The sequence below is a fragment of the Anas platyrhynchos genome, chromosome 25, assembly GCF_047663525.1.
Source record: "Anas platyrhynchos isolate ZD024472 breed Pekin duck chromosome 25, IASCAAS_PekinDuck_T2T, whole genome shotgun sequence".
Taxonomy (NCBI): Eukaryota; Metazoa; Chordata; class Aves; order Anseriformes; family Anatidae; genus Anas; species Anas platyrhynchos.
In genome coordinates, this window is record NC_092611.1 from 9110095 (window position 1) to 9136053 (window position 25959).

The 25959-nt window shown below is 50.9% G+C and overlaps 1 protein-coding gene across 10 annotated transcripts in view; it reads left to right on the top strand.

Annotated features, from left to right (window-relative positions):
* CEP164 (centrosomal protein 164) overlaps nt 1-25959 on the top strand; it is a 43954-nt gene extending 17995 nt beyond the window's left edge. For 9 of the 10 annotated variants that reach the window (XM_072027794.1, XM_072027793.1, XM_072027792.1 and 6 more), the window contains 23 exons: nt 3076-3161; nt 4808-4957; nt 7032-7250; nt 8460-8591; nt 8769-8985; nt 9575-9652; nt 9917-10048; nt 10341-10463; nt 10894-11037; nt 11255-11338; nt 12214-12282; nt 12637-12815; nt 13253-13379; nt 13808-13875; nt 14071-14278; nt 14715-14822; nt 15943-16057; nt 16291-16644; nt 17102-17168; nt 17696-17818; nt 18733-22925; nt 23282-23333; nt 24795-25959. In XM_072027794.1, the coding sequence (XP_071883895.1) occupies nt 3076-3161; nt 4808-4957; nt 7032-7250; nt 8460-8591; nt 8769-8985; nt 9575-9652; nt 9917-10048; nt 10341-10463; nt 10894-11037; nt 11255-11338; nt 12214-12282; nt 12637-12815; nt 13253-13379; nt 13808-13875; nt 14071-14278; nt 14715-14822; nt 15943-16057; nt 16291-16644; nt 17102-17168; nt 17696-17818; nt 18733-18832 (2883 nt within the window). In that variant the 3' untranslated portion in view covers nt 18833-22925; nt 23282-23333; nt 24795-25959. The remainder of the gene's footprint in view (nt 1-3075; nt 3162-4807; nt 4958-7031; nt 7251-8459; nt 8592-8768; nt 8986-9574; nt 9653-9916; nt 10049-10340; nt 10464-10893; nt 11038-11254; nt 11339-12213; nt 12283-12636; nt 12816-13252; nt 13380-13807; nt 13876-14070; nt 14279-14714; nt 14823-15942; nt 16058-16290; nt 16645-17101; nt 17169-17695; nt 17819-18732; nt 22926-23281; nt 23334-24794) is intronic. The other variant, XM_072027798.1, reaches the window with a different exon arrangement.

Here is a 25959-nt window from a genome sequence, read left to right on the forward strand (position 1 = left end):
GACCAGCAGTTCTGGTGCGCTCCTTTATCTGCAGAGAAGCAGGTAGCTGCAGTCCTTCCCATGAGGGGAAGCTGTACAATGACCATACTCTGAGTAGAGGTGATTTGCGTGGTGCGTGTGTGCAGGCTCACAGATGTGTCCTTTCCCTGCCCCCAGTACAAGTGCAGACAATGGCTTTCCCAGAGAGTGATGGGAAGCAGAGTCTATTTTACTTTTTTTTTTTTTGTCCTTTTCATTCTCTTAAGCAAATGAAGAGGACTCGTGTAGCAGAACACCATATAAAATGAAGAAAAGGAGGTTGCCTCCCCGTGACAGGTTTTGTTATAGGGAAGCCCGTTGCTGAGCATTTGCTTGTCTTGCCTGCTTTCATGTAGCTGCGAAATCGGCTCCATTCAGTGAGTCTGTGGCATATGGAGGAGCGTACATACGCCTGCACGTGTCTGCTTCCTACATCACATCGGCCCCATATGTAGCTATGTTAGGGCAGTGCTGACTGGAGAAGATTACTGTGCCTCTTGAGGTTTTATCTTGTCTTCTCAGCATGTTGCTGAGTTGTCTTCTGCAGCCCCACGTTCCTGTTGAGCCATCCCAGCTACCCCTCTCCTGCACCATCCTCTCAGCTCATCAGCACGCTGGCTGGAAGAGCGTGCTGCACGGGGAGGCAGAGGGTCAGGCTCCAGCTGGGGTTTACTCAGCCTTGCTCTGATTGTAAGTGAGTTGATCAGCTGCACTGGAGGAGACCTTGAGTGGCAAACTCACCACCTGTCCAGCAGAGAGGAGCAATCCAGTTTGTTAGGTTGTCTGGAGAATACACCTGTCCTCTTGTGCCTAATAATGAGCATAATCAGATGTGAAGGGAAAACAAAACATATGCCTGCTGTGTTCTCCCCCTCTCCCTCTTGCTACAGCACAGTCCTCGTGCATACAAATGTCTTGTTGGAGCAGGCACATTTTGAGTTTATTACAGCCTTGTCTTGAGAAGAGAGAGGTAGGTCTGAAATGGTGCCCCCTGCAGAACTGCAGCTGCTCTTTTCTGTTGAAAGACAGAGGCTATTTTGAAATGAGACTGGATTGTTGCAGTGTGTTTACTGTCATGCAATGAGCTTGCCTCGCTTTAAATATATTGGCAAAATACTCTCTTTCCAAAAAAAAAAAAAAGACTGCCTCTGTGACACTACACGTGCACAGCATTGGAAGCTTTTGGTTAGCGTGTTTTGGCAGGAGCTGTGGTAGATTGCAGAGGCAGTGTGGGCTGCTGCCTGCAAGACTTGCCTTCTCTGCTGGCAGTGGGGAGGTTGATCCTTTCACCCTTCACTTAGCAGGCATTTGAAGTGTTGGCATCCTGCTTTGCTGGCATCGTTGCTGCGAGAGCGGTGAGGAGCTGGAAGCAGGCATGGGATCTGAGCTGTTGTGTGCTGGAGACCGTGGAAATCCTCCTGTCGAGTCCCCTTGGGGGCTATGCTCTGCAGAGAGAAGACGGCCTATTATCTGTCATCCTGCTTTCATGTGTCCAGGAGCCTGGCTTTGTATTGCGAGCGTGTGAGATTTTTCCTGTGAGACTCAGCCTGGTGTTTAAGCAGGACAGAAAACCAAGCTGCGAGCAGTATTTGGTGCTTCCTCTGGGACTGCTGGGGATCCTGAGGCAACAAGAAGGGCAAGGCTCCAGCAATTTCACAGACAGGGCTTAAAATCCAGCCCTTGTTCCCTGCAGGCAGGCTCTCCATTCACCTTCTCAATATGTCTGGATGTGTCTGCAGCGTGTGGTTTGTGGAGGGACTGCCCCTGGGAAGGCATGTTGGGCAGGAGTGTCACGGTGGCCCCAGGCTTGAGCTCAGCAGCATTACCCTGTAACCGCTTACCTTTATTCCCCGAAAGATCTCGTTCTTCATTTGCTTGGCTTCTCTCCTTTCCCAGGCGGCACAGCCTGGTTTGAGCCAGGAGATGTTTGTGGGGCTCCTCAGCTCTCAGGAGTGAAGTCATTATTGAGGCTGGGGTGGCAGGGAGCTGCCTGGGAGAGCTCTGCCCAGGCTGATGTGATGGAAGGTGACAGCACTTGCAGGGAATCCTTCTGCTGTTTGCTCTGCTGAACATTTGCATAAATTACTGCTGTTTTAATTGCTTTTTTGGCCCTGCTCCACACTACATTCCTGCATGGCAAGGGAAGAGCTCACCTGCTATTTCTGTGGTCCCCAGGAGCTTATGAGTGGGCTACTCCTCTCTGGACAAGAGACCTCATATCCAGAAGCCTCAGCAGGCAGGATGAGCTGTTAATCCTTTCTCATGTGGGACTGAGAGCTTGGAGAGGGAAGCTGCTCCCTCTCCCCAGCTGAATTACACAACGCGTGTTTGTGTGGCCCTGCGGGAGGGACAGAGGTTCCTGGTAGCTGGCAGGTGGGAAAAGGAGCAGCTGACTATGGAAACAGCGAGTACTTGAATATAAAAGTGTTTCCTATTTCGTAAGTAAGCCATCTGAAGTCACTCTGAGCGTGTTACCAAGGGAGCTGGCTTTGTCTACAGCACCCAGATGGATTTCTGCTGGATGGCGTAGTCAGAAGTCTGTAGGTAGCTGTGGCTGCATGAAGCACGCTGCCCATCATCATCTGCTTGAGAACCAGGACGCAAGGCAGGATCAAGTCCTGTTGTGATTCTGGTCACAATCAATATATCAATGTTAGTGTTACCTGGATGTGTTAAGATGACCTTCAGGGTCGGGGGGAAATAACCCAAACCTGTACTAGGAGTGCTGGGTCCTGGCAGAGAGCTCATCTTCTGTACTGCATAAAGCAAACCTGAGCCCACAGTCTAACACCACAGCCTGGAGAGCAGAGCTCCCAAATGTCCCTGGGCTGATGGATCTCTTCCTCCAAGGTGCCCTTGCGATATCTCGAGGCTTTGGTTGCATTGCAGGAGAGGAAGCTAACACGTTCAGCTGGGCATTCTGGAGTGCCCTGCCATGCAGTTTGGTCCATGGGCTTGGTGCTGGTGTGGTGGACCAGGGTGGACCTCTGTGAGGTCCTGAGAGGCTTTGATGGCAAAGGAGCCAGCAAACTCCACACTGTTTGCTTTTACCTGCAGGCCCAGGAGCTGGGAGAAGAAGAGAAAGATCAAAGCAAAGCCAGTATAGAAGAAGAGCAAAGCAAAAGAACGAAAGCTGCTGAGAGGTATGGTACCACCAGTCAGAGCTAGAAAGGAAGCACAGACAGCTTTAGCGCTAGATGATTTTCCAGTCTTGTCTGCCTTTGCTGTGCTGTAGTCACTGTCACCTGTGCAGGAGCTCCCTGTAGGACATCCCAAGACCCTGCAGCTTCTCACAGGATTTCTTCCGTTCAGTCTTTCTCCCACCACCTCTTTAGTATTGCCTCAACAGATTTCAGCTTTGTTTCAGCTTCTGGTTGGGAAGGCAGCAAAACTGCCTGCCCTCCACTTCCTTGTGACCGCCCCCAGCCGTGGAGCTGGCCTCTCCATTCCCCTTCCAGCTATCCAACTCTGCTCCAAGGTTGGGAAAATCAGTCTCTTGCCAAGATGTGCTGACTTTGTTCTCATTGTGTTGTGCCTTCTGTTGTGCCTTACCCACAGGGGACTCGGGCACTAGCCATTGCCTGCGAACAGACCTTCAGGTCCTGAGGCAAGGCCCAGTCTCAGCCAGAGCTGGCAGCCCAGCAGAACCAGCACCGTGCTGGGCACAGCCATAGCTGGAGGCTCCCGGGGCCTGGCTCCTGCTGCTGATGGCAGGGCAGTGCAGCTCCAGTGTGACCAGTTCTGTTCCACAGGGGTGGTGTAGGGGAGGTCACTGTTTAGCCAGGTGTAAGTGGGAAGCTGGTTTATTATCCTGCTGTGTGGACATGTCTAGAATGCAGTGGCTGTTACCCCGAGAGCAGCGCAGGCTTTCCAGACCCTCAGTTACTGTGAGAACTGCAAGCTGTCTAGGGGACCTATTTTCCTCCTGCTTGTGGAGACTTGTTTAAAACAATCGGAATATTGTACTGAGCAGTGAGCTCCACGGTCTCCTGATCTCCCACTCTGCCTTTGAGAGCTGTAGCACGTGGCATTTAGAGATGAGTTGTGTCCAAGCTCTTAGCTTCCACAGCAGAGCTACACAGCACTCTGGGGCACTGGGAACCAAGAAGCTGTTGCCTGTGCCAGGAAAACCTGTGAACACAAGAAGTTGCAGCCCATCTTAATGACTGGCTGCGTGCACTTGGGATTCACAACTTTGTGCTTGGAGGAGCTGTTCACGTGAAGGTCCCTGAAAATGTGTTCTGCCCCCAGGAACTGTGTCCTTATCACTTGGTACCTGCTTCCCAGCTACGTGTCCTCTTGCTCTGCCTGCAAAGCTACTTTGTGCTTGCCTAGTCTCTCTTCTCTGTGCTTCCAAGGTGAAGTAGAACTGTAGATGTAGACATGCCTGCCAATATTCCTATCTCCAATTTAGACAACAACGTGGGTATTACTAGTAGGGCTGATGTGTCTTGGGGAAATCCTGTAAGGACTTGCAAAGAGAGGGAGGTAATCCAGCAACAAGATTCAGTATTTTGAGGTTGAAAGACACATGAAATCCTCAGCTGCCTGTTACTTTGGCAGGGCCTGAGGTGGTGTGAATGGTTTGGAGCTCGGGAGCTTTGTTGGGGTTTTGGCAGCCCTATATTGGACAATGGAGTCCCTTTGGCAGGCATGAGCTGGAGCTGCTGACTGCCCATCTAAGTCAGCCACACGTCCCATCTTCCTTCTGTCTTTGTGTACCTGGAGCAGCCACCAGAATCTAATCTGTGCTAATCTGATATTCTGTTACCTTTTTTGTGCTGCAAAGTGAGAGGGATCAGAGTGGTTGTGAAACATCAGGACAGAAGTGTGTTGCTTTAGAAAACCCCAAACAAGAAGAGGCGGTGGCCCTGGAGCTGGCGGAGGGATCGCTGGATAGCCTAATCAATCTGGAAGAGCTTGCTGCCCCACAGAAAGAGTAAGGGCTTCGTTTAAGTTTGTTTAAGTCTCTGGTGTTGTAAGCATAACAGCTTTTGTCCTCCCCTCCCCGACCCCATTACTGCTTGAAGTTACCGTGTGATGTTAGCACGCTAGGAGATGTGGCTGGGTGGGCACAACAAAGCTTGAGAACATCTCCCTGTGCAAATCCCAGCAGCTGTTCTGTGGCGAGAGTGCCAAGGTAACAGTCTGTACCGCGAGGGTGAGAACAGCAGCTCAGCCCTTGGGGCCTGGGGTGTAGGGCTCTGGTACGGAGAAGGATCTGTGTGCTTGGAAAAGCCTCCTTACCAGCGCCGCTAGCAAGGCTCAGCACTCACACACCTGGATAAAGATTTTCCTGAGGTCTCTTGCTGAGAACGACTGAGGTCTCAGTGTGTTTGTTGGGGGGTAACCACTTCACTTTTAGAGTCACTGGGATCACTGGTTTGAGGTAATGAAGTCAGAGCACACGATGGCAGAGCTCGGCTTCCCTGCAAAACCCAGTGGTCTCTCATGGTACTAAACTGGTGGTGGTTGCTGCTCTGTACCTGCAGTTCCACTGCAATAGGGGTGAACAGGCTGACCTTGCTCTCTGTGTCGAATGACAGATCAGCAGATGTAATTGGGAAAAAAATAGGCAATGGATCTGTCATGACAAAGTGGTGGAGTAGCAGTCCTTGGTGTGAGGACAAGCGCAGCACCTCCCTTTTTATTGGGGTTTGTTTGTGTAAATGTGTGTGTGTTGGTTGGACGGCTTTTAAAACAAAAATGAGAGCAAAAACAAGAGAGAGAAAGGTAGAAATGCCCAAGTTGCTCCACAGAGCAGCCTGATAAATGGTACCTCCTGTAGGCATCTGTGCAGTTGGCCCACAGCATGTGGTGTTACAGGGGAATGCTGGTGAAGCAGGATTTCTTCAGGACCCTACTACCCTTTCCTCTCTCTCGTTCTTTTGCTAATGGCTACACGAGTAACCTTTTCTCTCTGACTCAAGGTTATATTACTAGAGCTATTATTTCCCCAATTCCTGGCAAGACAGAAGTCTCTCTGCCTTATGCTAGCAGTCTCAGAGCATGACGAAACCTCGCTGCTTCAGTTTCCACTAGCAAAGAATAAAAATGTTGTCCTTAGACTGCTCTTCATTTGTCCTCCTTCCCCTTCAGCCTCTTTCAGACAGACCTTATAATTTTGCTGTTCTATGTCTGAGAAAAAAAAAAAAAACACACACACACAAAAAAACCCACCTTAATTATAAACAGATTGGTTCTGAATTTTTGGAGAGCTTAGGGCTTTCTGTTGCTTAGGGCTGGCAAACTCCCAGCACACTTTAGATTGCAACTGCAGAAAAATACCTGGTCCATCAGAAGTGTATTGCCAGTCCCTGGGTTAAAAACTAGCACTGATTGCAGCTGCTTTTATGCCTGGCAGTCAGATCCAGGTTTTCTTAGCTGCTAGGCCCTTCACGAGGTGAGGCTGTAGTGTGCCAGAAGACGAGTTGTTCAGGACCTAAGTGCTGTTAGGGCTAGGGTTAGTAATTTCTCAGTCCGAGTTTCTCTGGGAGGCAATGAGAGTGCCAACCAGGCTGCCTGGGGACACCCCAAGCTGTTATCTGAGCTAACATGCTACTCGAAGCTCGGAGCCTGGGCCACCTATCCCTCAACAGCCTTGTGAAAAATGCTTTCCTGGATCTGCAGCTGAAAAAGTTCAGGGTGTAAGGCCCGTGAGTTTGGCTGGCAGGCAGGTGAATGGATTTGTTCTCCAGGAATGTTGCAGGGGACAATGCCAGGAGGAGCTCTGTAGCAAGGTTGTCTTCTGCCTCTGTGTCCTCCACCTGCCTCCTCTGCTGTTCCTCACCTCCTGTGAGCTACACAGCGAGTGTTCCCCAGCAGCCTGCAAGTGGCTGCAGTCTGGGGGAGCTTCTGCACATCCTTTCCCTTCGTAGACTGGCAGGCTTGTGGAGTGGGTGGCTTTGAGATTTTTGGTTTGGAGGTGATACTGTGTGGGGGAATGTTGCTGTTCCATTCGCGTTACTCAGTTCTCTCACCCTTTTGCCAAAGGAACTTTCTTTTTTTGGTAGGCAACCTGAAAAGGAAATAAAACAAGAGCAGTCCCTGAGCCAGCCTAGTGAAGAATCCCTGGAGGGAATAGCCAAGGAGCTGGAGAAGGAGATTGAACAAGAGAAAATGCACTTACTGCAAGCAAAGGAGGAGAAAATTCAGCAATTCCAGGAGGAGATGCGGCAGCAGGAAGAAGAAGAAGCTCAGAAGCTTCATCAGCAAAAAGAAAAATCCCTCAGGTACTCTTCTTTTGTCCTGTTTCTCCCGAGCCTTTCCCAGCTGCGATTCATTGTTGGTGGCAGCAGGTTTGTGCAGTGTTAGAGGCCCCCACCTTGAAACGGGTGCTACTTTGCAGAGTTGTGGGTGAAAAAGGCAAGAAAAGGGCTCTCAGGGTGGGAAGGAGCATGGGACGCTGTCCTAGCCCAGACAATCCTGCAGGGAGAATCTGCACATCTTGAAACGAGCAGTGCTCTGCTGTCAGTGCTGTAAATGCTCCAAGCAGCCATGCAGAGGACGCAGTCTGCCTGAGGAAATCTCTGCAGTACAGATGAGAGCATCTTCCTCATGTCCTGCACGAAGAGCTCTCATCTGGTACACGTGCAGCTTTCATGTAGCTGTGAACCTGTCTCTTATTGTTAACCTGGGAAAAGTTTCCAGTTCAGCACTAGGAGCTTTACCACCTGGCAGACTTTCAAATTCTGGGCTAAACGGTAGTAATAGGACTGGAAATTGGAGCATTAGAGAAGATGAGGTTACCCTAGAGGAACTATTTGAAACTCTGGTACTGTATGCTTTAAAGAGGGACTTCCAAACAAGACTTTAAGGAATAGGGCATGAATTTCTGTGTAAAACCCAGCCAAGCCCTGAAGTTCTAATAGCAATCCAGGGAGCAGAACAGCAACGGGAGTGGTGTCCTCTGTTTGGGAGATTTTTCTCTCAGGACTTGAACTAGAATTACCAGGGCCACCCCAAATAAGTTGCTAGCAGCACACAGTGAGGCAGAAAAGGTACCTTGGTGGGAACTGTTGTGGGAACGTTGTCTTGGGTGCAAGGGGCAGCACAGAAAATGCACCTGGAGAGAGAGATGTGTAAAGCAGCGGGAAAAGAAGGTGCTGTATGCAAGTACGAAGCTTACAGATGTGCTTCCAGTTACCTTGGCTGGGAGTCAGGCTTCACTTAATAGCAGTTGATTTCACTTACTGAAAAAAGTGCCACCCGTGGTGGTACAGTACACTTCAAAAATACACCACAGAAGCTTGATGCTCAGGGGCTGTGTCTCCTGTGCCAGCAGCCAGATCGGGAAGGTATGGAAGAGAATTAACTGGCTAGAGCCTTGGGGATGCATCGCTCAGGAGGCACAGGTAGTGGGAGCTGATCTGTAGGCCCTGGGGAGGCAGTTGGAAGATACTAGAGCTTCCTGAACTTTGTTGTTGTTGCTCATTTCTCAGGACTCTGAAAGAGGATTTGGCAAAGGCTTCTGAGGAAGAAGAGTTGCGTGTGAGAAAAGAAGAAACTGAGAGACTCTCAAAGCTGCGAGCCAAAATCGCCTCAGAGACAGAGGCAGAGGAGGAGAAGATAAGGTGAAAAGTTGATACATTTGTGAATCAAAGCGTGCTTTGGTTCTCCATTTCATCTGGACTTTGCATGTCCTGTGCTGTAGCAGTGTATTTTCTTAGCCCTGGTTCCTAAATGGAGCACAGTGTTAAAAGTACCAAATTCTGACCTGCTTCTCTCTCTTTTTGTTGGAAACCTGTCAGGGCAGAGCAAGAGTTCATGCTGCAAAAATTGAGAGAAGAGTGGGAGTCACTGCAGGTAACAGAGAAGAAGAGCCTGGAGAGGAAGAAGCAGCTTGTTTTGGAGAAAATGAACCTGGAAATGGAGGAAGCTCAACAGCGAGAGATGGTCAGGCTGGAACAAGAGAAGGAACAATTTCTCAGGGAACTTAAGGAGAGATTAGAAACAGAAAAGAGAAAGGTGAGACTTGTTTGTTACCAGGTAGGGTCAGACCCATGCTGTTTATGCTGACCTGGCTTGCATTGCAACGCTAAAATTAAATAAGAATAAATAACTCCTTCGTGTACTTTAATAGTGACTCGGTTAAAACACAAAGGAAAGATGTTTGGCATGCTGTTGGAGGTATGATTGGGCTGAGGAGGAGTCCTCCCCCATTTTTATTACAATGGTGATTAAGTAATGATTATTTAAGTGGCCACATTGCACCTGCAGAAGAGAGGAAGAACACTGTGCCTTTGCCAAGCTAAAGCAAACTATTTCATCAGGCTAGGATACCTCTTTGGCTGCTGCTTCAGTCCTCCAGAAAGCTTGGGGTTCTTGAACAGAGACAGTTTGTAATTCTTCCAGCATAGCACAGCGTGACTGAGATCCACTGAGGTCTTCTAGGAGGGAAAGCACATACAGAGTAAAAGCACCTTGTATGTAACTTGGGTTGACTGTTGTGCTTTTTTGATGCTTACGGATAGACGTTAATTGCAACAACATCTTGCACAGCATGTCCCTACAAACAGAGGTTTTCCAGCAGATTGTTTTGCTCGTGTTCCTGTAGGCAACAGAGGAGCTGGAGAAACAGTTTGCAGCTGAACTCCAGCAGCTGAAATCTGCAGCAGAAGAGAAGCATCAAAAGGTAAAAGATAGTGTCCCTAGAATGTAAATTGTTTTTTTTTTTTCCTTCCCACAGTGTCTCCAAATGTGGCCAGGGCGGGTGGCACTAGTTTTTTCCACTTCCTAAACATGGTTCTGGTCTGGCTCAGCATTTGGACATGCTCCAAGTAGGGGGTGGTGAGACTGTATACACCGGTTCTTGCCATGCTGTTTGCTCTTTGTGGGGTGGCACTACATGGATCTTGTCAGAAGGGTGACAAGTCTCTGTGGGTGGTTTTCATGGCAGGTCATTTCTAGCTTACAAACCCAGGCAGCGGAGGCGCAGAGGAGTAAGGAGACTTGGCTGCATGAAGACTTGCAGAGAGCAGAGCAGAAAATGCAGCAAAAAGCGTATCAAGTAATGGCATATGAACGTGAGGCAAGTATTTGTCTTGGGTGCTGACAGTTCTTCACTCTCTCTCCTGGGAGGTTTGAGGTCTGAGATGCTGAGTCCCCTGCCCAAGGGTGGCTGGTGCAGCAGGGGAAGGGGCACTCCTGCACCACCTCATCTCAGCGGGGTGATTGCTTCCTACTGTCCAGGCCATGGCCTGATCCCACTTGCAAGTACCCTGAACTTCAGTCGTTGTGTTCACGTGGGAAGCCGCTCTCCTGGGGAGCCACTGCAGTGCAATGCAGTGCTTCAGGGAAACCTCTCTGTGTCATCCTTGCAGCTCAGTGAGCTTATGAGAGAGAAACGCCAGGGAGTGGAAAAAGACCATGAGAGGAAAATGGAGAGGATGAAAGAGGAGCACCAGGAGGTCCTGGCAAGGATTCAGGATCAGTATGAAGAGGAGGTACTGCTGGGGGAGAGCAGTGAGCTGGGAGGTCACTGTAATGGCTCAGTTGGACTCTACCTGGGCTGGCACTGCTGCTTGCCAGGCCTGCTTATCTCAACCATCCAAAAAAGTGGGGGATCTACTTTGTTTTAAGAGAACTGGCTGTTGTTGCCACTATGTCAAGTGAATTTAGGACAGGTTGTGAGGTTAACCTGTCAAAACGTTCTGTGCAGCAACGCACACTTCGACTTCTGCCTAGAAGGGCCAGTTCTCTTAACAATGCTGCGCCTATAAGCAAGAGGTTTTAATCTTGCTTGCTTTGGTACTTGCTAAGGATCTGTTGTGTGGTGGCTTTCCAGAGGATGTGTGTCTTGTGTGGTCATGGTGGCTCACTGGAGAACCCCGTGTTTCACTCAGCCACTTTTCTTGTTCGTATTCTAACACACAGGAGAGAAAGCAAAGAGCAGAACTGTTGGAAGGCCTGAGAAGTGAGATGGCACGCCTCCGACAGCTTCATGAAGTGGAGGTGAAAGCTCTGCAGGCAGAGCTGGATGAACGGCTGACCCTATTGCAGAACAGGCACAGGGAGAAGGTGAGGAGGCTGCCTAGCAGTTTGTGGCTTGGCTGATTTGGGTTGGCTGGGGTACTGTGACACCTCAGTGCATCACCCTCTACAGCCAAGGGTGGCACAAGAGGCAGGTCACAATTTCCCATTATTTTTTTCCCCCCTGTTCCCTCTGGTGGCAGAGCTCTGCCTGGTGAGTGAGGAACTTGTGTCGTTCTCTCTTTAAGTTGACATCTCTGTGCAGGAAAGAAAGCTACAGGATTCAGAAAATGAGCTTGAAATACGTGCAAAGAATGTCAAAGCGAGATCAGCGCAGCTTCTTAGCCAGGTGAGTCAGCTGTGTTGGACCTGCGGACATTTCCTAGCCTGAGCTGCTCCTCTGGCTGCTTCCTCATGGGTGACTTCTGAGGAGTGATCAGCCAGGGTTTTAGCTACCATCCAAATTACAGGTTCAGACTTCTGTCGTGAGTCAGAGCAAGGCTAAGCATTCTTAACGGTACAGCCTCATGGCTAGGGGGATTTGTGGTGAGAGTCAGTGCTTTGGGTGTACTCTCCTGCCTTGGGAGGCAGTGTGTGGCTGTGACAGAGGGCTCATAAAATCCTGTCATGGCAGCATGTCCTGCTCAGTGTCACTTCAGATTTCAGACAGCCCCTCCCTGACCTACCTCCTCCTTTCTTCTGTGATGAAAAGGAAAGAGTGTTTCTCAATCGTGGGCACAAAAGTGGGAGGGGGAGGCACTCTAGATGTTCCTGTGGAGCTGGCAAAAATCACTGGCTGCTATTTCTGTGTGCCAGATCTCTTAAGTCCCATCTTGCTGCAATGGCTTGCTTCTGTTAGCCCTTCCTTTCCAAGGAGCACTGGAGTGGGGAGGGGAAAAGGTAGAGAAATGCTGGTTGCAACCATAAACTTCTCAAAGTGAGGTGCTGCAGGAATGGCTCCATGCCTTGAATGCTCTCACAGCTGAACAGAAAGGGCATCTTCTTTCCACAGGAATACAATTTTTCCTAGAAAATATAATAAAATATTCCTACGAGTATTTCTGTTGTTGAATTTAAAGGGAAGGAAATGGGATGGGGATGGGATAAAGCAAAGCTCAGAACAATGCTCAGGTATTTTGAAACAGTCTTGAAACTGCTGAGCATCAGCAGTCTCCTCTACTGCCATCCCCATGCTCTGACACTTGTGCTGTCTACCATATCTAGGAGGAATCTCTGAGGAAGAAAAGGCAGCAGCTGCTGGATGAAGACAGACGGACTGAGCTAGAAAGAGATGTATGTCTTAGCTCTGGAGAGGAGCTGTGCTGCTTTTATTCTGGGGAGGGTAGAGCGGGCATGCTAGAACCATGGCTTTGTAAAAGCAAGCTATGTTGCTCCTTAATTGTGAGTCTGCAGATCCCTCCCTGCCACCTTGCCTCAGCCTGGAGTGCCATCCTGCTGGGAGTTTGATTAGCTTGCAGCTATTTCTCAAAAAGAGAAGACAGCCTTGCTCCCCTAGGAGGGCACATGGTCTGTGCGTCTGTAGCTCTGGGATCTCCTGTGAACTGTGCAGATAGCAAAAGGCTCTTGCACACTCTGCGCTTTCACTCGTAGTCAGGGAAGTCTGAGGGATTTTCTGTTTGCTCCTAGGAAGCTGCTTTAGCTTCTCAACTCCGCCTAGAGGAGAGTCGGAAGGAGCACACCAACCTTCTTGAGTCCATCCGGCAACTGCGTAAGTCTCTTGAAGAGCTCCAAGACCAGAAGTCTGAGCTGGAGGCCCAGGTGGATTTGTTGCAGACCCGAAGCCAAAGGCTGCAGAAACGTATCAGGTGTGTGTGTGAGAAATTTCCTTCAGTGTACAAATTCTACCCGATACCAGTGTTGTCTGGAGGTGCTGCATGAACAGTTCAGCTGTGGTTAGCAGCCAGGGGCAGTAGAAGCTTGTCTTACTGGGTATTCAGCTCGACAGCCACCACTGTCTGATGTACCCCAGCCCTGGATCTAGTAGTCAGTGTCTGCCAGCTGCCAGAGTGTGAAGTCTCTTATTTGTGTCTGTTCCTGCGTGGGGGAAGCTGTATGAGACACAGCTGCTGTAAGCTGCTATGAGTCCTTGTCATCAGTGTGTTTGTGTTCCCGCTTGTCTTGCACATCTGGTCCTTTCCTTCCTGGAAACTGGAGGTTGCTCTGGACACTCGCAGGTAGATTACTGGCTAGATGGACCCGCAGTCTAACCAGCTGCTGCCGTTGTTACCTTTTCATGTGACAGTGAGCTTGAGGCAGCTGTCAGGAGCAAGCAGGAGATTTTGAAAGAACTGGAGGTAGAAGAAAGCGTGGAGTCTCCAAGAAGGAAAGCTGAGCTCCATGTTGAAGACCTGAGAGAAACTGTTCAAGCTGTGAGTAAAGCTGGCTGCAGAGTCATTTGCCTTGTGAGACTTGAAGCTGTAACTCCTAGAAAATCCTAACTTTGGTTCTTTCTGCCTGAATTCATTTGAGATGCAATGATGCATTTTTCTTTACCGTGAGAGATCGGTGTTTTGTTTGTTGCTTTTTGTTACTTTCTGTATATTAGGGGAAAGGAGTGTGGGATGGATACCTGAGTGTCCTTGGAGTCAAAAGCAGGACTTGAGTCAGGGACAGAAATGTCTTTATTCCTTATTTTAAAATATCACATAAAGGATATCTCCAGAACTGATCTTGGATCAGGGTGGTAGCATGGTGGTTTCATCCAGAATTTTTGCCCTTAATTTGATTCTAAGGGGAGCCCTAGGATTCTGTTTTCTCATACATGTTTATTAGCTTTTGAAATGTTTCAACTCCTCAGCACTCATCCAAAGAGCCTGCCTCCCCACCTTCTCAAAGCCATGAGGACAGCAACTTGCAGTTTGATCAGTGAGTATCTGTATACCTGCTACTTCAGAAAATGGGTTTGTTTTTTTCTTTCGTTGGGTTTCACAAGCAAATGTTTTTGCTTCAGCTTACGTGCTTTACGCAGACAATCTATTTTTGGGGAGGGAGCTGCATGAGGCTTGCCAGATGGAGCAGACAGCACAGGAAGCCAGGAGCATACCTGTCTCTTTCTTGTAGTGTCAGAAGCTACATCTCTGCCGAAGGGATCTCCATTAGGAACGCCAAGGAATTCCTGGTGCGCCAGACCCGCTCCATGAGGAAGAGGCACACGGCGCTGAAAGCTGCCAGGCAGCGGTGGCACCAAGATATGCAGGAAGCACAGGAGGTGGTGCAGGATCGTGACAGCTCCCAGCTCCTGGAGGGAGTGCGCAAGAACCTGGAAGAGGTGAGTCACTGGGTGCTGGCAGGTATCCATCCCAGCACTAAGTACGAGTTTGCAGCTGTAGCTCTGCAGTGGTTTAACTATTGCATGAAAAGGGATTCCAGAGTACTTGTCAGTTCTGCTGATATACCAACTAAAGACAGGGAAAAAATAATTTCCTTTGCTGACAGAGCACTCCTACCTGCAGACTATAGCTGCAAAGCTGTTGACCCTGCTGGATGCAGCATTAGGAAGTGAAACCTCCTTTTCCTTGGGGTGAACTTGCCTGAGGCATGTGCTCTCCTCTCTGTATACTGCTTTCCCTATGCTCTGGAAGACTTGGAAGCAGTTTTATTCCAGCAGCATGATTTCCTGTGCTGAGCAGAAGCGAGACAGTGAAAGTCATCGTGACAACTAAAGCAGATTTTCCTCCTTGGCTTGGCTGTTTGATCCCCTGCAGGAAGCAAAGCAGCTGGACAAGATGAAGTCAGTTATGCGGAAAGGACAGGTGCTGCTGAAGAAGAAGGAAGAGAAACTAAGCCAGCTGGAATCATCACTGTTGGAGGAGGTAAGCACCGGCATCCTGCTTGGACCTGCCCAGCTGCACTCCCACAGTTCCCAGAGCTCTTGACCTCCTCCCCTGTGCTGGAGTCTCTGTAGAGCTTTTGGTACAAATGGGGGCTATTTAGCTGGTGGCAGAAGACTGGTGTTTGCAAGGGAAGCTGGATTATTAGAAACACGTTCTTTGAGAGCAGAACTGAGTGTCTGAGAACTGCAGGAGAGAATAGGCTGGTCACGGAGCCGAAGAGAATGACAAACCTGGTTAGGCTATAATTCACATGATTCACTAGGTCTGCAGTCAACTGAACAAATGTAGGCTGAGGCTTGGGATGGTGAGTTTCTGGCTGATGGCAGCTTGCCAGGCAGGCATCAGGGATCAAGTTGGTTGGAGAAAACCTGCTGAATGAGCCTTTGATCTTCTTAGGCCAGAAACAAATGGATGCTAACACCAATATGCTGAAGTGTCCTGTAATATAAACTGAACTCTTGCATTAGAATTGTTATATATTTTATTAGCTGTTTGTGTCTTGCGCAAGGTGGCAAATATTTCCCTCTGCTGATGACATCTGGACTCACTGTTAAGTGGCTGACTGCAGAGTAGATACAGAAAGCAACCTGAAAAATCTGCATCAGTTCTGCCTAGAGAAAACAAGGGCAGGTCACCTCATACGAGCTAGGATCTAGTCTGCTTTCCTGTTCAATGCAAGCCTTAGAATCTGCCCAGCTGTGCCTGTGACCATGTAGCCTTAGGGCAGCATGAAATGTGAGTGCACCTTGCTTCAGATGGTCAAGCACTTGTTGGTGCAAAGAGAGAACCCAGCCATGCAAGAATTATAAGGCCTATTTATTGCACAAAACACTTTGACTTCTGCCTAGAAGGGCCAGTTCACACAACTGTTAAATTTGGCCTCCAGTGCATGCACAGCTTCTTCCAGAGACCAGGTGGTCTTTTTTCTTTTATATTTTGCTGTTGGAGACCGAAGGTGAATATTTCTACCTTCACGTGGTCTGTGCCTGACTGTGCAGTCCAGCCTGTGTAGATGAGCTGTAGGCAGTATTCCAATGGCTTTGCTGTTCAGGGACAGAACAACAGCTTTTATTTGTAACGTTTTCCTTCTTCTGATCAGCTTTCAGATGAAGATACACTGAAGAGTACTGCGTGCAAGAAGATGGTGACTTTTGATGTCAGCAACTCTGAAGACACAAACAGCATGTCCAGTGCAAGCTTAGGTCAGCCTAAATGTAAGTGCCTGACTGGTTTGCTACGCTGTACCCAGTGTATAAAGCTTTAAACAGTGTCTGCCTTGCCCTCTTGTCTTCCTGATGTATCTGATGCTTTTCTCACTTGTGCTCATTTGAGAATAAAGAGACTGATCAAACTCAGTGAAACACTGCAGAAAGTGAGCCTCCTGCCAGGCAGGCAGCATCTCCCTCACCTTCCCACTGATCCCTTTATTCTTTCTGTCTTCTGCTAGTTGACTTGAGAACGGAACAACAGGTTGGCCCGCAGCTGGACAAGATCCAATACCTGACAGACTCTCTGCAGCTTATCACCAGAGAACTGAATGGGGTCCTTGGCATTTTGAGCTCTCTGAACAACCACCGGTCTCCACTCTTCACTTCGACACAGGTGCCCTCCAATGGTGTCCCTCTTTCTACCTATGCATCCTTGGCAGGACTTCAGGCAGGTGGCTCCTTGGTGCCCCCCGCTGGGGTGTCTCTGGTGGACCAGTGGGTCCGGAGCACTGGGCTGAGCTCCAGTCGCTCTGTCACAGCCGGGCAGACAGTGGACAGCATCCTGGCAGAAAAATGGCACAAGTACTTCCCAGGTAGGTCTTGCAATCTGAATCCATCTACGTGTTTGCTTACAACTTTTGATTTAAGTGCTGCAAATCCTAATCAGCTCATTGTGCCAGTGCTGGTAAGGCCAGGTCAGCTGGTGGTGCTCTTAGGAAGAGTGCTAATGAGATCAAGAATGAGAACATTCCAGTGCAACATATGGCTGACCATGTTATCCTGCCTCCAGAGCAGGATGTTGCTCTGATGTACACAGAAAAAAAGTTATTAGAGAAGTGGGCAAAAGAGAAGTCAGAGCTGCTCCACTAGAAACGTCCTGTGGACAGGGGATAGGTTCACCATCTCAGTTTCCTTACCACCACTGTGCTCTTGGCTGCTGGCTCAGCTTGTAGGGATAGTGTGCCTGTAACACAAGAAAGCACATGCACCCAGACTTAAAGACTGTTGATTCGGATCAGGGAGACCTGTTTTTAATATCTGTTTTTCCAGGTGGGTTCCCATCACTCAGTGGAAGTTCCGGTACTCTGGACAACAAGCTGGGATACGTACCTGCAGAGTAAGGGTCTTTTTCCTCGAGTGTTCTTGTTTCATTGTGCTGCATTTATTTCTCTGGAATAACTTATAGATCAGATATGATTTTTTTCTTACCTACTCCCTATATGATATAAGCTGGCTGTTAGGCAGATAAGTTAGGTAGTGTTAGCAATTCACTGCCACGTGCTCAGCACTGCCTTGTATCAGCAGCTTTCCTGCAGAAGCCAGAGTTGTGCTGCTAACCCTAGTTAAAGGAGGAGGATCCAAGTTTGCCAGCCATGGGCCAAGTGGAACTCAGGCTGGCTTTGGTGTGACAGGTGATCCTGGAGGCTACCGCCTGAGCCTTTCAGATGCTACACAGATCAAAGTGGGTGGCTGCTTCAGGTCTTCTCCATAATGTGTTTGGGCAGAAGATTTGGAGCCAACAAGAAGCTACTTCTTGCTTACTGTGGCTCTTTTTGTAGAGGTTCTTCACTTTTTCTCAACTCTAGGATTGTTTCTGTCTAGGCATCTTTCCCATTTCCACCGTCTTTCTCTCTCTGACAACAGCGAGCAAATTCGCCAGTTCCAGCACTCCCAGTTCCAGAGCCGTGACTCAGACAAGATGAGTATTCAAGGAATGATTGAGACCAACAAGAAATGGCTAGAAGACTTCAAGAGGGATTCAAAGGTGTATCCTTTGCCTGAGTTTGGTCTCTAATTGCACTCCAGCTTCCTGCAGCAGGTAGGAGGCAACAGCAGGAGGTGAGTGAATCAGGAGCTCTAAAGCATTGAACAGCAATTTCAAAGCCTTAGCCTCTATTTTAGTGTCCAGTTCTGCAAAAGAATGTTGTTTAGTAGTTGCAGCACGAGTGACCTGTTTTTTCCATCTTCGAGCTGTACCTGACGGAGAGTCTCTCTCCCCCTGCCCCCAGTTGTTCTGTGATACACAGCAGCTGGAGCTGGTAACGTGAGAATTTTAAAAATAAATAATAAAACAAAGTGCAGAATGGAGGAGGAGGCAGGGCATGGTGCTGCTGCTGGTGGGATGATCCCAGCCAGCATCAGTGGGTTTGCTGCAGGCAGCTTGCAATGAGGGAGCCATGAGGCAGCTCTGTGCGTGGTGCAGCACCTTGGAGAGGTGGCGGTGCCGAGCTGAGGCTCAGGAGTCGCATGGACCTGACATGTGGGGTGGCCACATGGCTGTGCAGGGAGGCTCCGGGCTCAGCCTGTCCAGCTCAGTTTTCGGAGGCATCCAGCTGCGTATGGTGGGATCAAACGAGCGGAACCTCGCAGTGCTGTTATTGGGAGTGTTTCCAGGTTTGTGTTGTAACAGCATTACGCTGGGGCTGAAAGTATCTCCTTTGCAGTGTACACTGATATTAGCAGCAAATCCCTCAGGGCCTCTGGTAGCGCACGCTGTCCTGAGCACAGTGCTCCTTTGAATTCTGTAATCCCTCTTTAATTCCATTTGACTTGGATGCAGCAGGCTAAAGACAGCACGTGTGCGTGGGGCTGGTTCCTGCCCCTCAGTACCTGTCCTGCCTCCTGGCTCATGCATGCTAATCCCTTGTGTAAGCCACGCTTTTCCTTCACCCAGCTGCCAGACCTCTCTTCCCAGGTGCACAGAAGCCTCCTGCCAGCAGCCCCAGCCTACTTCAGCTAGGACTGGATGAAAACAGACAAATAAAAGTGTACCATTACTGAAAGGTGGGACTTGGTGTTTTCAGGACCTGGAGAGATGGTAGCTGGGGCCTGCGTAGTCCCCCTAACAATTTGTTGGGGTTTGGTCATACCCAGCCAACGCTGTTCTTTGCGCTCTGCCCTTGAAATAAAGTCTCTTTACAAGAGAGTGGAGGAAGGAGGAAGTGAACTTCCCAGGTGGATTCTTCTAATCCTGTAATGTGTCCAAATATACTTTATAGACTGTTTAATCCAGTGGTGAAATATCAGGGCTTCAATAAATCAACAGTTCTCTCATTAGTATTCTAGCAATCATGAAGCAGAGCTGTGAATCATGGAGGACTTTGAGTAACTGGTCAAGGGGGAGGAGGCGGATCTGTCTGAGACTTTGCTGGAGGAAATGTGTCAGGAAATGAGCCCACGCTGATGCCCCACACATGCTTAATTGCAGGTGAGCCAAGTCATCTGGCTTTTGTGGCAAGTGCACAAGGAGGGGAGAATGAACAGCAAAATGGGTCGAGTCTGGGGATATAACTGGGAACAGTAGATTGTAACTCCCTGCAAAATGTTCCTGTCTTGTGGGGCGGAAGCAGTAGGAACAAAACCAAGGATGGCTTTCATGGCAGATTTTCTAGAAAAGAGCTCCCTGCTTCCTCCTTTTTCTGCCAGGCTGGCCAGAACTGCACAGCATGGCTGTGCTGTGGGAGCTCGTCTCATGTATTACAAATGTGCTGATGGCAACGCAGAGCAGGGATGGCAAGAGAGCACGGAGCAGTTCCTGCTGGTGCAGGCGCTGTTAGGGCTCTCAGCCTGGTGTGAATCTTCAGAGGAGATAAAGCCCCACCTGCGGCCTTCCCTACCCTGGGGAGAGGGATCCGGAGCTCAGCAGCTGGGGTCTGCTCACACGCAGCAGGGCTGTGCAGGCAAACCTGAGCCTTGGTGCCCAGCCTGGGACCTGGAGCAGCTCTGCTGGGCTGTGGGGAGAGCAGACTCCTGAGGCCACGGCTGGGAGCAAGGCTGAGGGGCTGGGATGCGTTGCTCTCAGATACGAGGAGGAGGCACACCGCTCTGCTCAGCGGGTGCACTACCTGTGGTGCTGGAGGGGCTTGGTGCAGGGCACGGCAGCACCCTGCTGGAACACAGAGCTGCGAGGGGGCAGGTGGTGCTCGAGCCGGTGGGGAGAAGTCAGACTCGGCTTTCATACTGCTAAGTGGGAAAAGTGGTATTTGGTTGTTTTGTCAGCCTTTCCTCCAAGCTGACTTTAAATATTTAATGCTTTAAAAAACGCTGTACCATTTGCCATTTTGTCTGATGAGGAAGTCTGCATTTCAAGGGATCCCATCTGTGAGAAATCATCTTCAAAGTCGTTCTCTCTAGAGACAGCTGATGCAGGGAGGATGGTAAAGTTGCTGTTCTTCACCCTTCAGTGCTGTTTGTGTTTCTCAGTGTGGCTAATGATGCGCAGCAAAGTGAGGCAGAACTCCCCCTCCTGCTTTGCTTCCTGGTTGTTGTATACTGGCACAACATTGGAACAGTTCATGCTGTGAGTGTGGCAGGGGAATGTTTACATGCAAATAGAAATATATTTTTGATGAACATTTTAAAACTCGAGAAGAATGTCTGTGTTTCCTTATTTTTTTTTTCTTTTTTTTGCTGGACTCTAAAGTTTTCTGAATTCCTCCTCCCACCTTTGTCTGGGGATCTTCTGGCCAGGCTCCCGTTTGTGGGTCTGACCAGAGGCTTCAGACCTCCTCATGGGTCCTCTAACAAAGCAGGGGTGGTCCTCCTGCAGGCCCCATCACACCAATGTCCTTGCTGAAGGAATCCCAGCAAGCTCGTTCTGGCCCTGGACGAATGGGGAGACCTCAGGTGACCACAGGGAACAGCAGCTGGCCGGGGGAATCCCTCCTCCCTAGGAAGGGATGGATCAAAACGCAGATTTCCTGTCTGCTGTGGGGTTTACACCAATCCCTGTCTGCAGGGATGTTGCTTTTAGTTTCCCAGCTCTCGGAGGGACTCCTGGCAGTAGCTCCAGTTGGTTTTGCGATAACCCCACCGTGCTGGCTTCCTGCAGCACGGGCAGGCTGTCAGCCTGCTGGACACTGTCCGCAAAGCCACGTAGCTGAGCCCAGCCTGTGTCCCGAGCAGCGGGGATGAGTGTGGAGAAATGCCTGCTTCCTTAGCAATAATATGTTCTGAAACACGTTTATCTTTCCTGTTGAAACTTGCGATAGCTGTATCTGGTTTTGTAAGCAAATTAAATCAACGTGAGTCTGTTTTGTATGATGGTGACATTTGTAGCTTTATTTTTTCCTTGTCGAGCTGTGCTGTCGTAGCCCTCGATAGCCAGCTGGTACTTACCTTTCACATCTTCCCCTCACTTGTCTCCAGGCTGCTTCATGTTTTGTCTTGTCAAGGTCATTTCTGGCAATTTTTCAAGACCACTTCAGCTCGCTGTAGCTTTATTACCATTATTCTATTAAGTGTCTGGCCACGGTAGCAAATGCAGGGGCAGATAGAAAGCTAAAAACAAAACTACAAAAGCAATTCTTCATGGGGCTTTCAGCCAGCAGGACAGCTTTTCATGGGCTTGTATCCTGCCCTTTTCATACAGCCGTCATCCAGCCCCGTTACGATGGTTATCTCCCTCCCGAGCTTCGTGTCAAGGCTGCGAGGCGGGCGCTGTGCCGGAGGGGACCAAGGCCAGCTCAGCTGGGGCTGGAGGACAGCGGGCAGAGGGGCTCTCCCTGCTTTTCTCTCCCCATCACTTATTCCTTCCCCTGTTTCTCTCCTTCCAGCAGCCCCGGCACCCCCCTAGCCAGCCCTGCCAGCTGTGCACATTGGCTCTTTTGGGGCTTTATTTGAAATGGTCTGGTTAAAGGCTCAGCTCGCCTGGTCTCAGCACTGCAGTGACGGCTGCCTCCGTGCCCTGCCCGGGGGCTCTCCTGTGCTGAGAGGCTGCAGGCGTGTAACACGGGCAGTGGCAGAAATGAGGAGAGAGATTGTCACCACAAACGTGGTCTGAGGCTGCGTGGGGCACACGGCGGGGCTGGGGTGGATGCTGCTGTCCGTGCTGGGCAGAGGAGGGCTGCTGGAGCTGAGGGACAGCAGGCACAGGAGGAACAGCGTGAGGATCTGCTGGCCGTGCAGAAACCGAGCCCAGCCTTTAGGTTTCTCCAGGTGCTTTAGGTTTCTCCAGGAGCGGCTGAGTCTCTTGGTCTTCCACCCCACTCCTGAAGCAGTGACTGTGCAGAGAGCACAGGACGGCCCTGAGAAACCCCCAAATCCCACCTGAAATAGAGATGCCTTCTGGGTGCAGGAGGGTTTGCTGTGATCCTGCTGAGAAGCAGGCCAAGCAGCAGAGTTTTGCTGCGTGCCGTGGTTCTGAGGTGTGGGCGCTGTGTTGGGGTGGGGGTGTGCTGGCCTGTAGGTACCTAGGGAAGAAGAGGATTTGCTTTTCCTGGAATGCCAGCACCATACATGCTGGAGAAATTCAGCGATTAGAAGAGCAAAAGGACAGCGGGTGATTACTCTGCCGGGATGAACACGAGCCCTAAGCTCATTAAGGGGCTTGGAGCCTGCCTGCTGCAGAAGGGGACGTTTCAGTCGCTGGCTGCTCAGCCCGCTGTGCGTCCCTCCCGGAGCTCAGCCCTCCCAGGACGGTGGGAGCCCCTCGGAGCCCCCAGCCATGCTGGCGTCCCTGATGACAGCGCTGTTTTTTGTGGTGAGAGCATTTGGGCAGGTGAGTCCGGGCTGGCCAGGCAGCAGGTAGGATTCGGTGCTTTCAGTCTTATTTCTAGGGGTGTGTTACTTCGTGGGCAGTGCAGAATCCAGGCTCAGCTACTTCTGTGAGCCGTGGCTCCCTGCAGCACGGCTGGGGCTGTGCCACGAGCTGTGATCCTGGTGATGCATACGCAGGAGCAGCTCTTGGTGGTGTTTAACTGCAGCTCTCGGAGCTGCCCATCAGCTTCTCCCCCGTCCTGCTGCAAACCCTTTCTCCACGCAGCTCGGGACCAGCCTGTTCCGCGAGGAGCCCCTGCCCTACCTGGTGTACCAGCCCCTGCCCTGGCAGATCCAGTGCGTGACACAGAGCCGCCGCACCAGCCGGGACAGCGAGGTGAGTGCTGCCTGCCTCGGCTCCTCTCCTCGGGTGGTCGGGAGAGAGGGCTCGTCTGCTGGCCATCCAGAGCATGGTTAAAGAGATCCTGCCAGCAGTTGTCACAAATCTGGTTTTTGATACAAAGCTCTTTGCTGATTCTCCTTGGAGGACTTCTTACAAATGCAAATTAATTAATCAGAGCTCTGTAATGCTCTTTAAGGGAACAACAGTAAGTATTTTCAAGGTTCCCAAGGGGAATGGGTAGCAGAAAGCCCAGTGGAGCTCGCCCTGTCCCTCGCAGCTGGCCTGGCAGGGGCTGCTCCCTGCCTCTGCCTGGAGATGGAGCTGACTGTTTCTGTCCTCTACCTTTGCAGAAAGGCAGGAGCTCTCGTCAGAACAGCATCTACTCGATTTCTGGAGAGAAAGGTGAGTGTGGGGCAGGCGGGGAGGCAGGCATGGCTAAGCAGAGGGGGAAACTGGGTGAGACTGGGGGTCATGGCACAACAGGCACTGCAGTACCTAGGCCCTTTTTCCAGAAGATCCGTCCCCGTGACATTATTAGGGGGTATTTGGGAAGTCAGCTTTGTGTGAGGGAAGTCACCTCCCTTCCCCCTGCCCCCTTTATTTATTTTTTTCCTTCCCTTCCCATGGCTGCACCTCTGGCTTGCTGGCAGGGCTGTACTTTCAGCCAGTTCCCGTCCCCGAGGACACCCCCAGGAGGGTGCAGGAGCACTTCTTGGCCCGGCAAAACCACCCTGAGCTCGTCCCTTGCCCTCCTCTCTGCTCTTCTTCCTAAGCCTGGCAGCTCTGCTGAAGTCAAGTGCTCGGCAAATAGGATTTGTCCCCTTCTATTCTCAGAGCGACTCGGCCAGTAATCGGATAAGGGCCACGACGCCTGGCAGCACCGGGCTGGGCAGGGTGCTGCAGGCAGGGTGCTGAGCAGCCGGAGACCTCGTGGGGCTCTCTCCTTCGCAGTTAACCAGCAGCCCTGAGGGTCCTGCCCAATGCTCCGGGGGTTTTTGCTGCCCCACAAGGAGGGGAAGGTCCCTGGGGCTTTCTGGGCTGGGCGCTGGGGTCTTATTGATGGGCCCTGCCTGTGCTGAGCCCTGCCGAGCTCCTTCACAGTGCATTTCTCACGGAGCTGTCAGCAGCCTGCACAGCTGGGGGCTTGTTTCTGGAAACACAGAGCAGTAAATGCCCCCAGCGGCTCCCCAGCCTCTGGCATTTGATTTTTGCAGCGGGCAGGATTTACGGCTGACAATGCGCCTTGTTAAGCCGGGCAGGAGGGAGCTGATTCCCAATGTGGACTTTTTTTTATGTATCTTTTTACTTTGCAATTTCTTTTAGGATGTGAATAAAAATGGGTTCAGGTGACATTGGTGAGTTTATACAGCAGCATCTGGCATCAGGATTTCTGATCGCTGCTCGGGGGGTGCTTAGCGGTGACACACTTGGTTAAAAGAGCACTGCTGAGTGGCTTTGATTCAGTTCCTGTTGAATTTCACAATACTTCCCTAATGCCACATTAAGCATGGAGTGGGGAGGGCTCCCATTTATCAGCGTGAGAGCTTTATTGCCGTACAGTGCCGGGCTTTTTTTCTAATCTTATTTGTGCGTGTGAAAGTAAGTGAGTATCATACGTGGTGATTAAACGTGGGGAAGCTGAGGTCTTCGGGGAGTAAAGCTGTGTAAATAGAGGGCTTAGTGCTGCCAGGGAGGCTGGGCTTTGCTTCCCCGCTCCATCTCCCTCTGCTCTCCAGGAGCTGGCAGAGTCATGGCTTCGTGCTGCCTCTGGAAGCCGGGGCCGGGCCCTGTTGGTGGGAGCAGGAGGTGTTTGGGGCCACCAGCACCGCCTGAGCTCACCCTGATGCTCGGTTCTCATCCCAGGCAACGTCACCCCTGACGCCAGCAGCGAGGGCAGGTTCTTCAGCGACCCTTCCGAGAAGGCGGCCGTCACCATCCAGACCCACTTCAGGAGGTACCAGCAGCAGAAGCAGGAGAAGAAGTAGCTGCCTTGCCCACGCCCTGCACCATCCCTCCTCTTGTCTGTTGTGTTCCCCAGCCAGATTTGTGCCCATGAACCCGCTAGGTAGCTCTTGGTGCATGCACAGCTGTAGGTGCTCCGCTGTTGGCTGCGGGTCGGTGGGGTCCTGGTGGCTCCTTCCTTCCCCAAATAGCACTGCCCCGTGGCCAGGGACCACCAGCAAGGGGCTGTTGGCTGGGACCTCAGCACCCAGCAGCTCTGGCACTTGCCCTTTCCCTGGTGGCAGCACCCCCAGCTGCGTGGTGGCAGGCCCTGGGGCTGCACAGCTGAGGGCTGTTGTGCCCAGCCAGCTGCCCAGCTGGGGCTCGTTGTGCTCACAACAGCTCCACTTTGCAGCTGGAGCTGGGGTTGGAACATCAGCTTTCTTCCCTGACCCAACACGGTGCCTACGAGCTGGCTGGGAATGGGGTGCCACCAGGTAAGGGGAGCAGGAGGTGTGCCACGTGCTGGGTGTGAGCTGATTTTTGCTTTTCTCGGGCAGCACTGGGTGTCCTGGCTTTGGAATGAGAGGGAGACTGGTTTTTTAGCAGCTATTTTTGAGTACTGGCTTTCCTAGTGTGCAGAGCTCTCGAGAAAGAGGGAAAAATAAAAACAGAGATAGGAGGAGCAGGACTGGGCCACCAGGGGTTGTTTGGGGGGTTGGTGAGGACACCGAGTGTGCTGCGGCACACGCAGGAGGTGCTCAGAGGGAAGGGTTGGCTGCCTGTCTCCTGCTGAAGGCAAGGTTTGGCGAGCATGGCTCGAAGCAGCTCTGTTCCCCAGCGCCTGGCTCAGTGCTGTGCCCAGCTTTGGTGCGTCCCAGGGGAGAGCAAAGCGCAGCGGGTTCATGGGGAGCAGGGGGCGTGCTGGGGGGGTCATGCTGGTCAACTGCAGGGAGTTCGGGTTCTGGTAATGAGCAACACAAAGCCACGGTCTGTAACTGCTGGGGAAGGTGAAGGGGAGAATTCTTGTGAAGATGTAGAGGAAAATCTGTGCTAGCCGATTACAATAAAGACATGTTAATCTGTT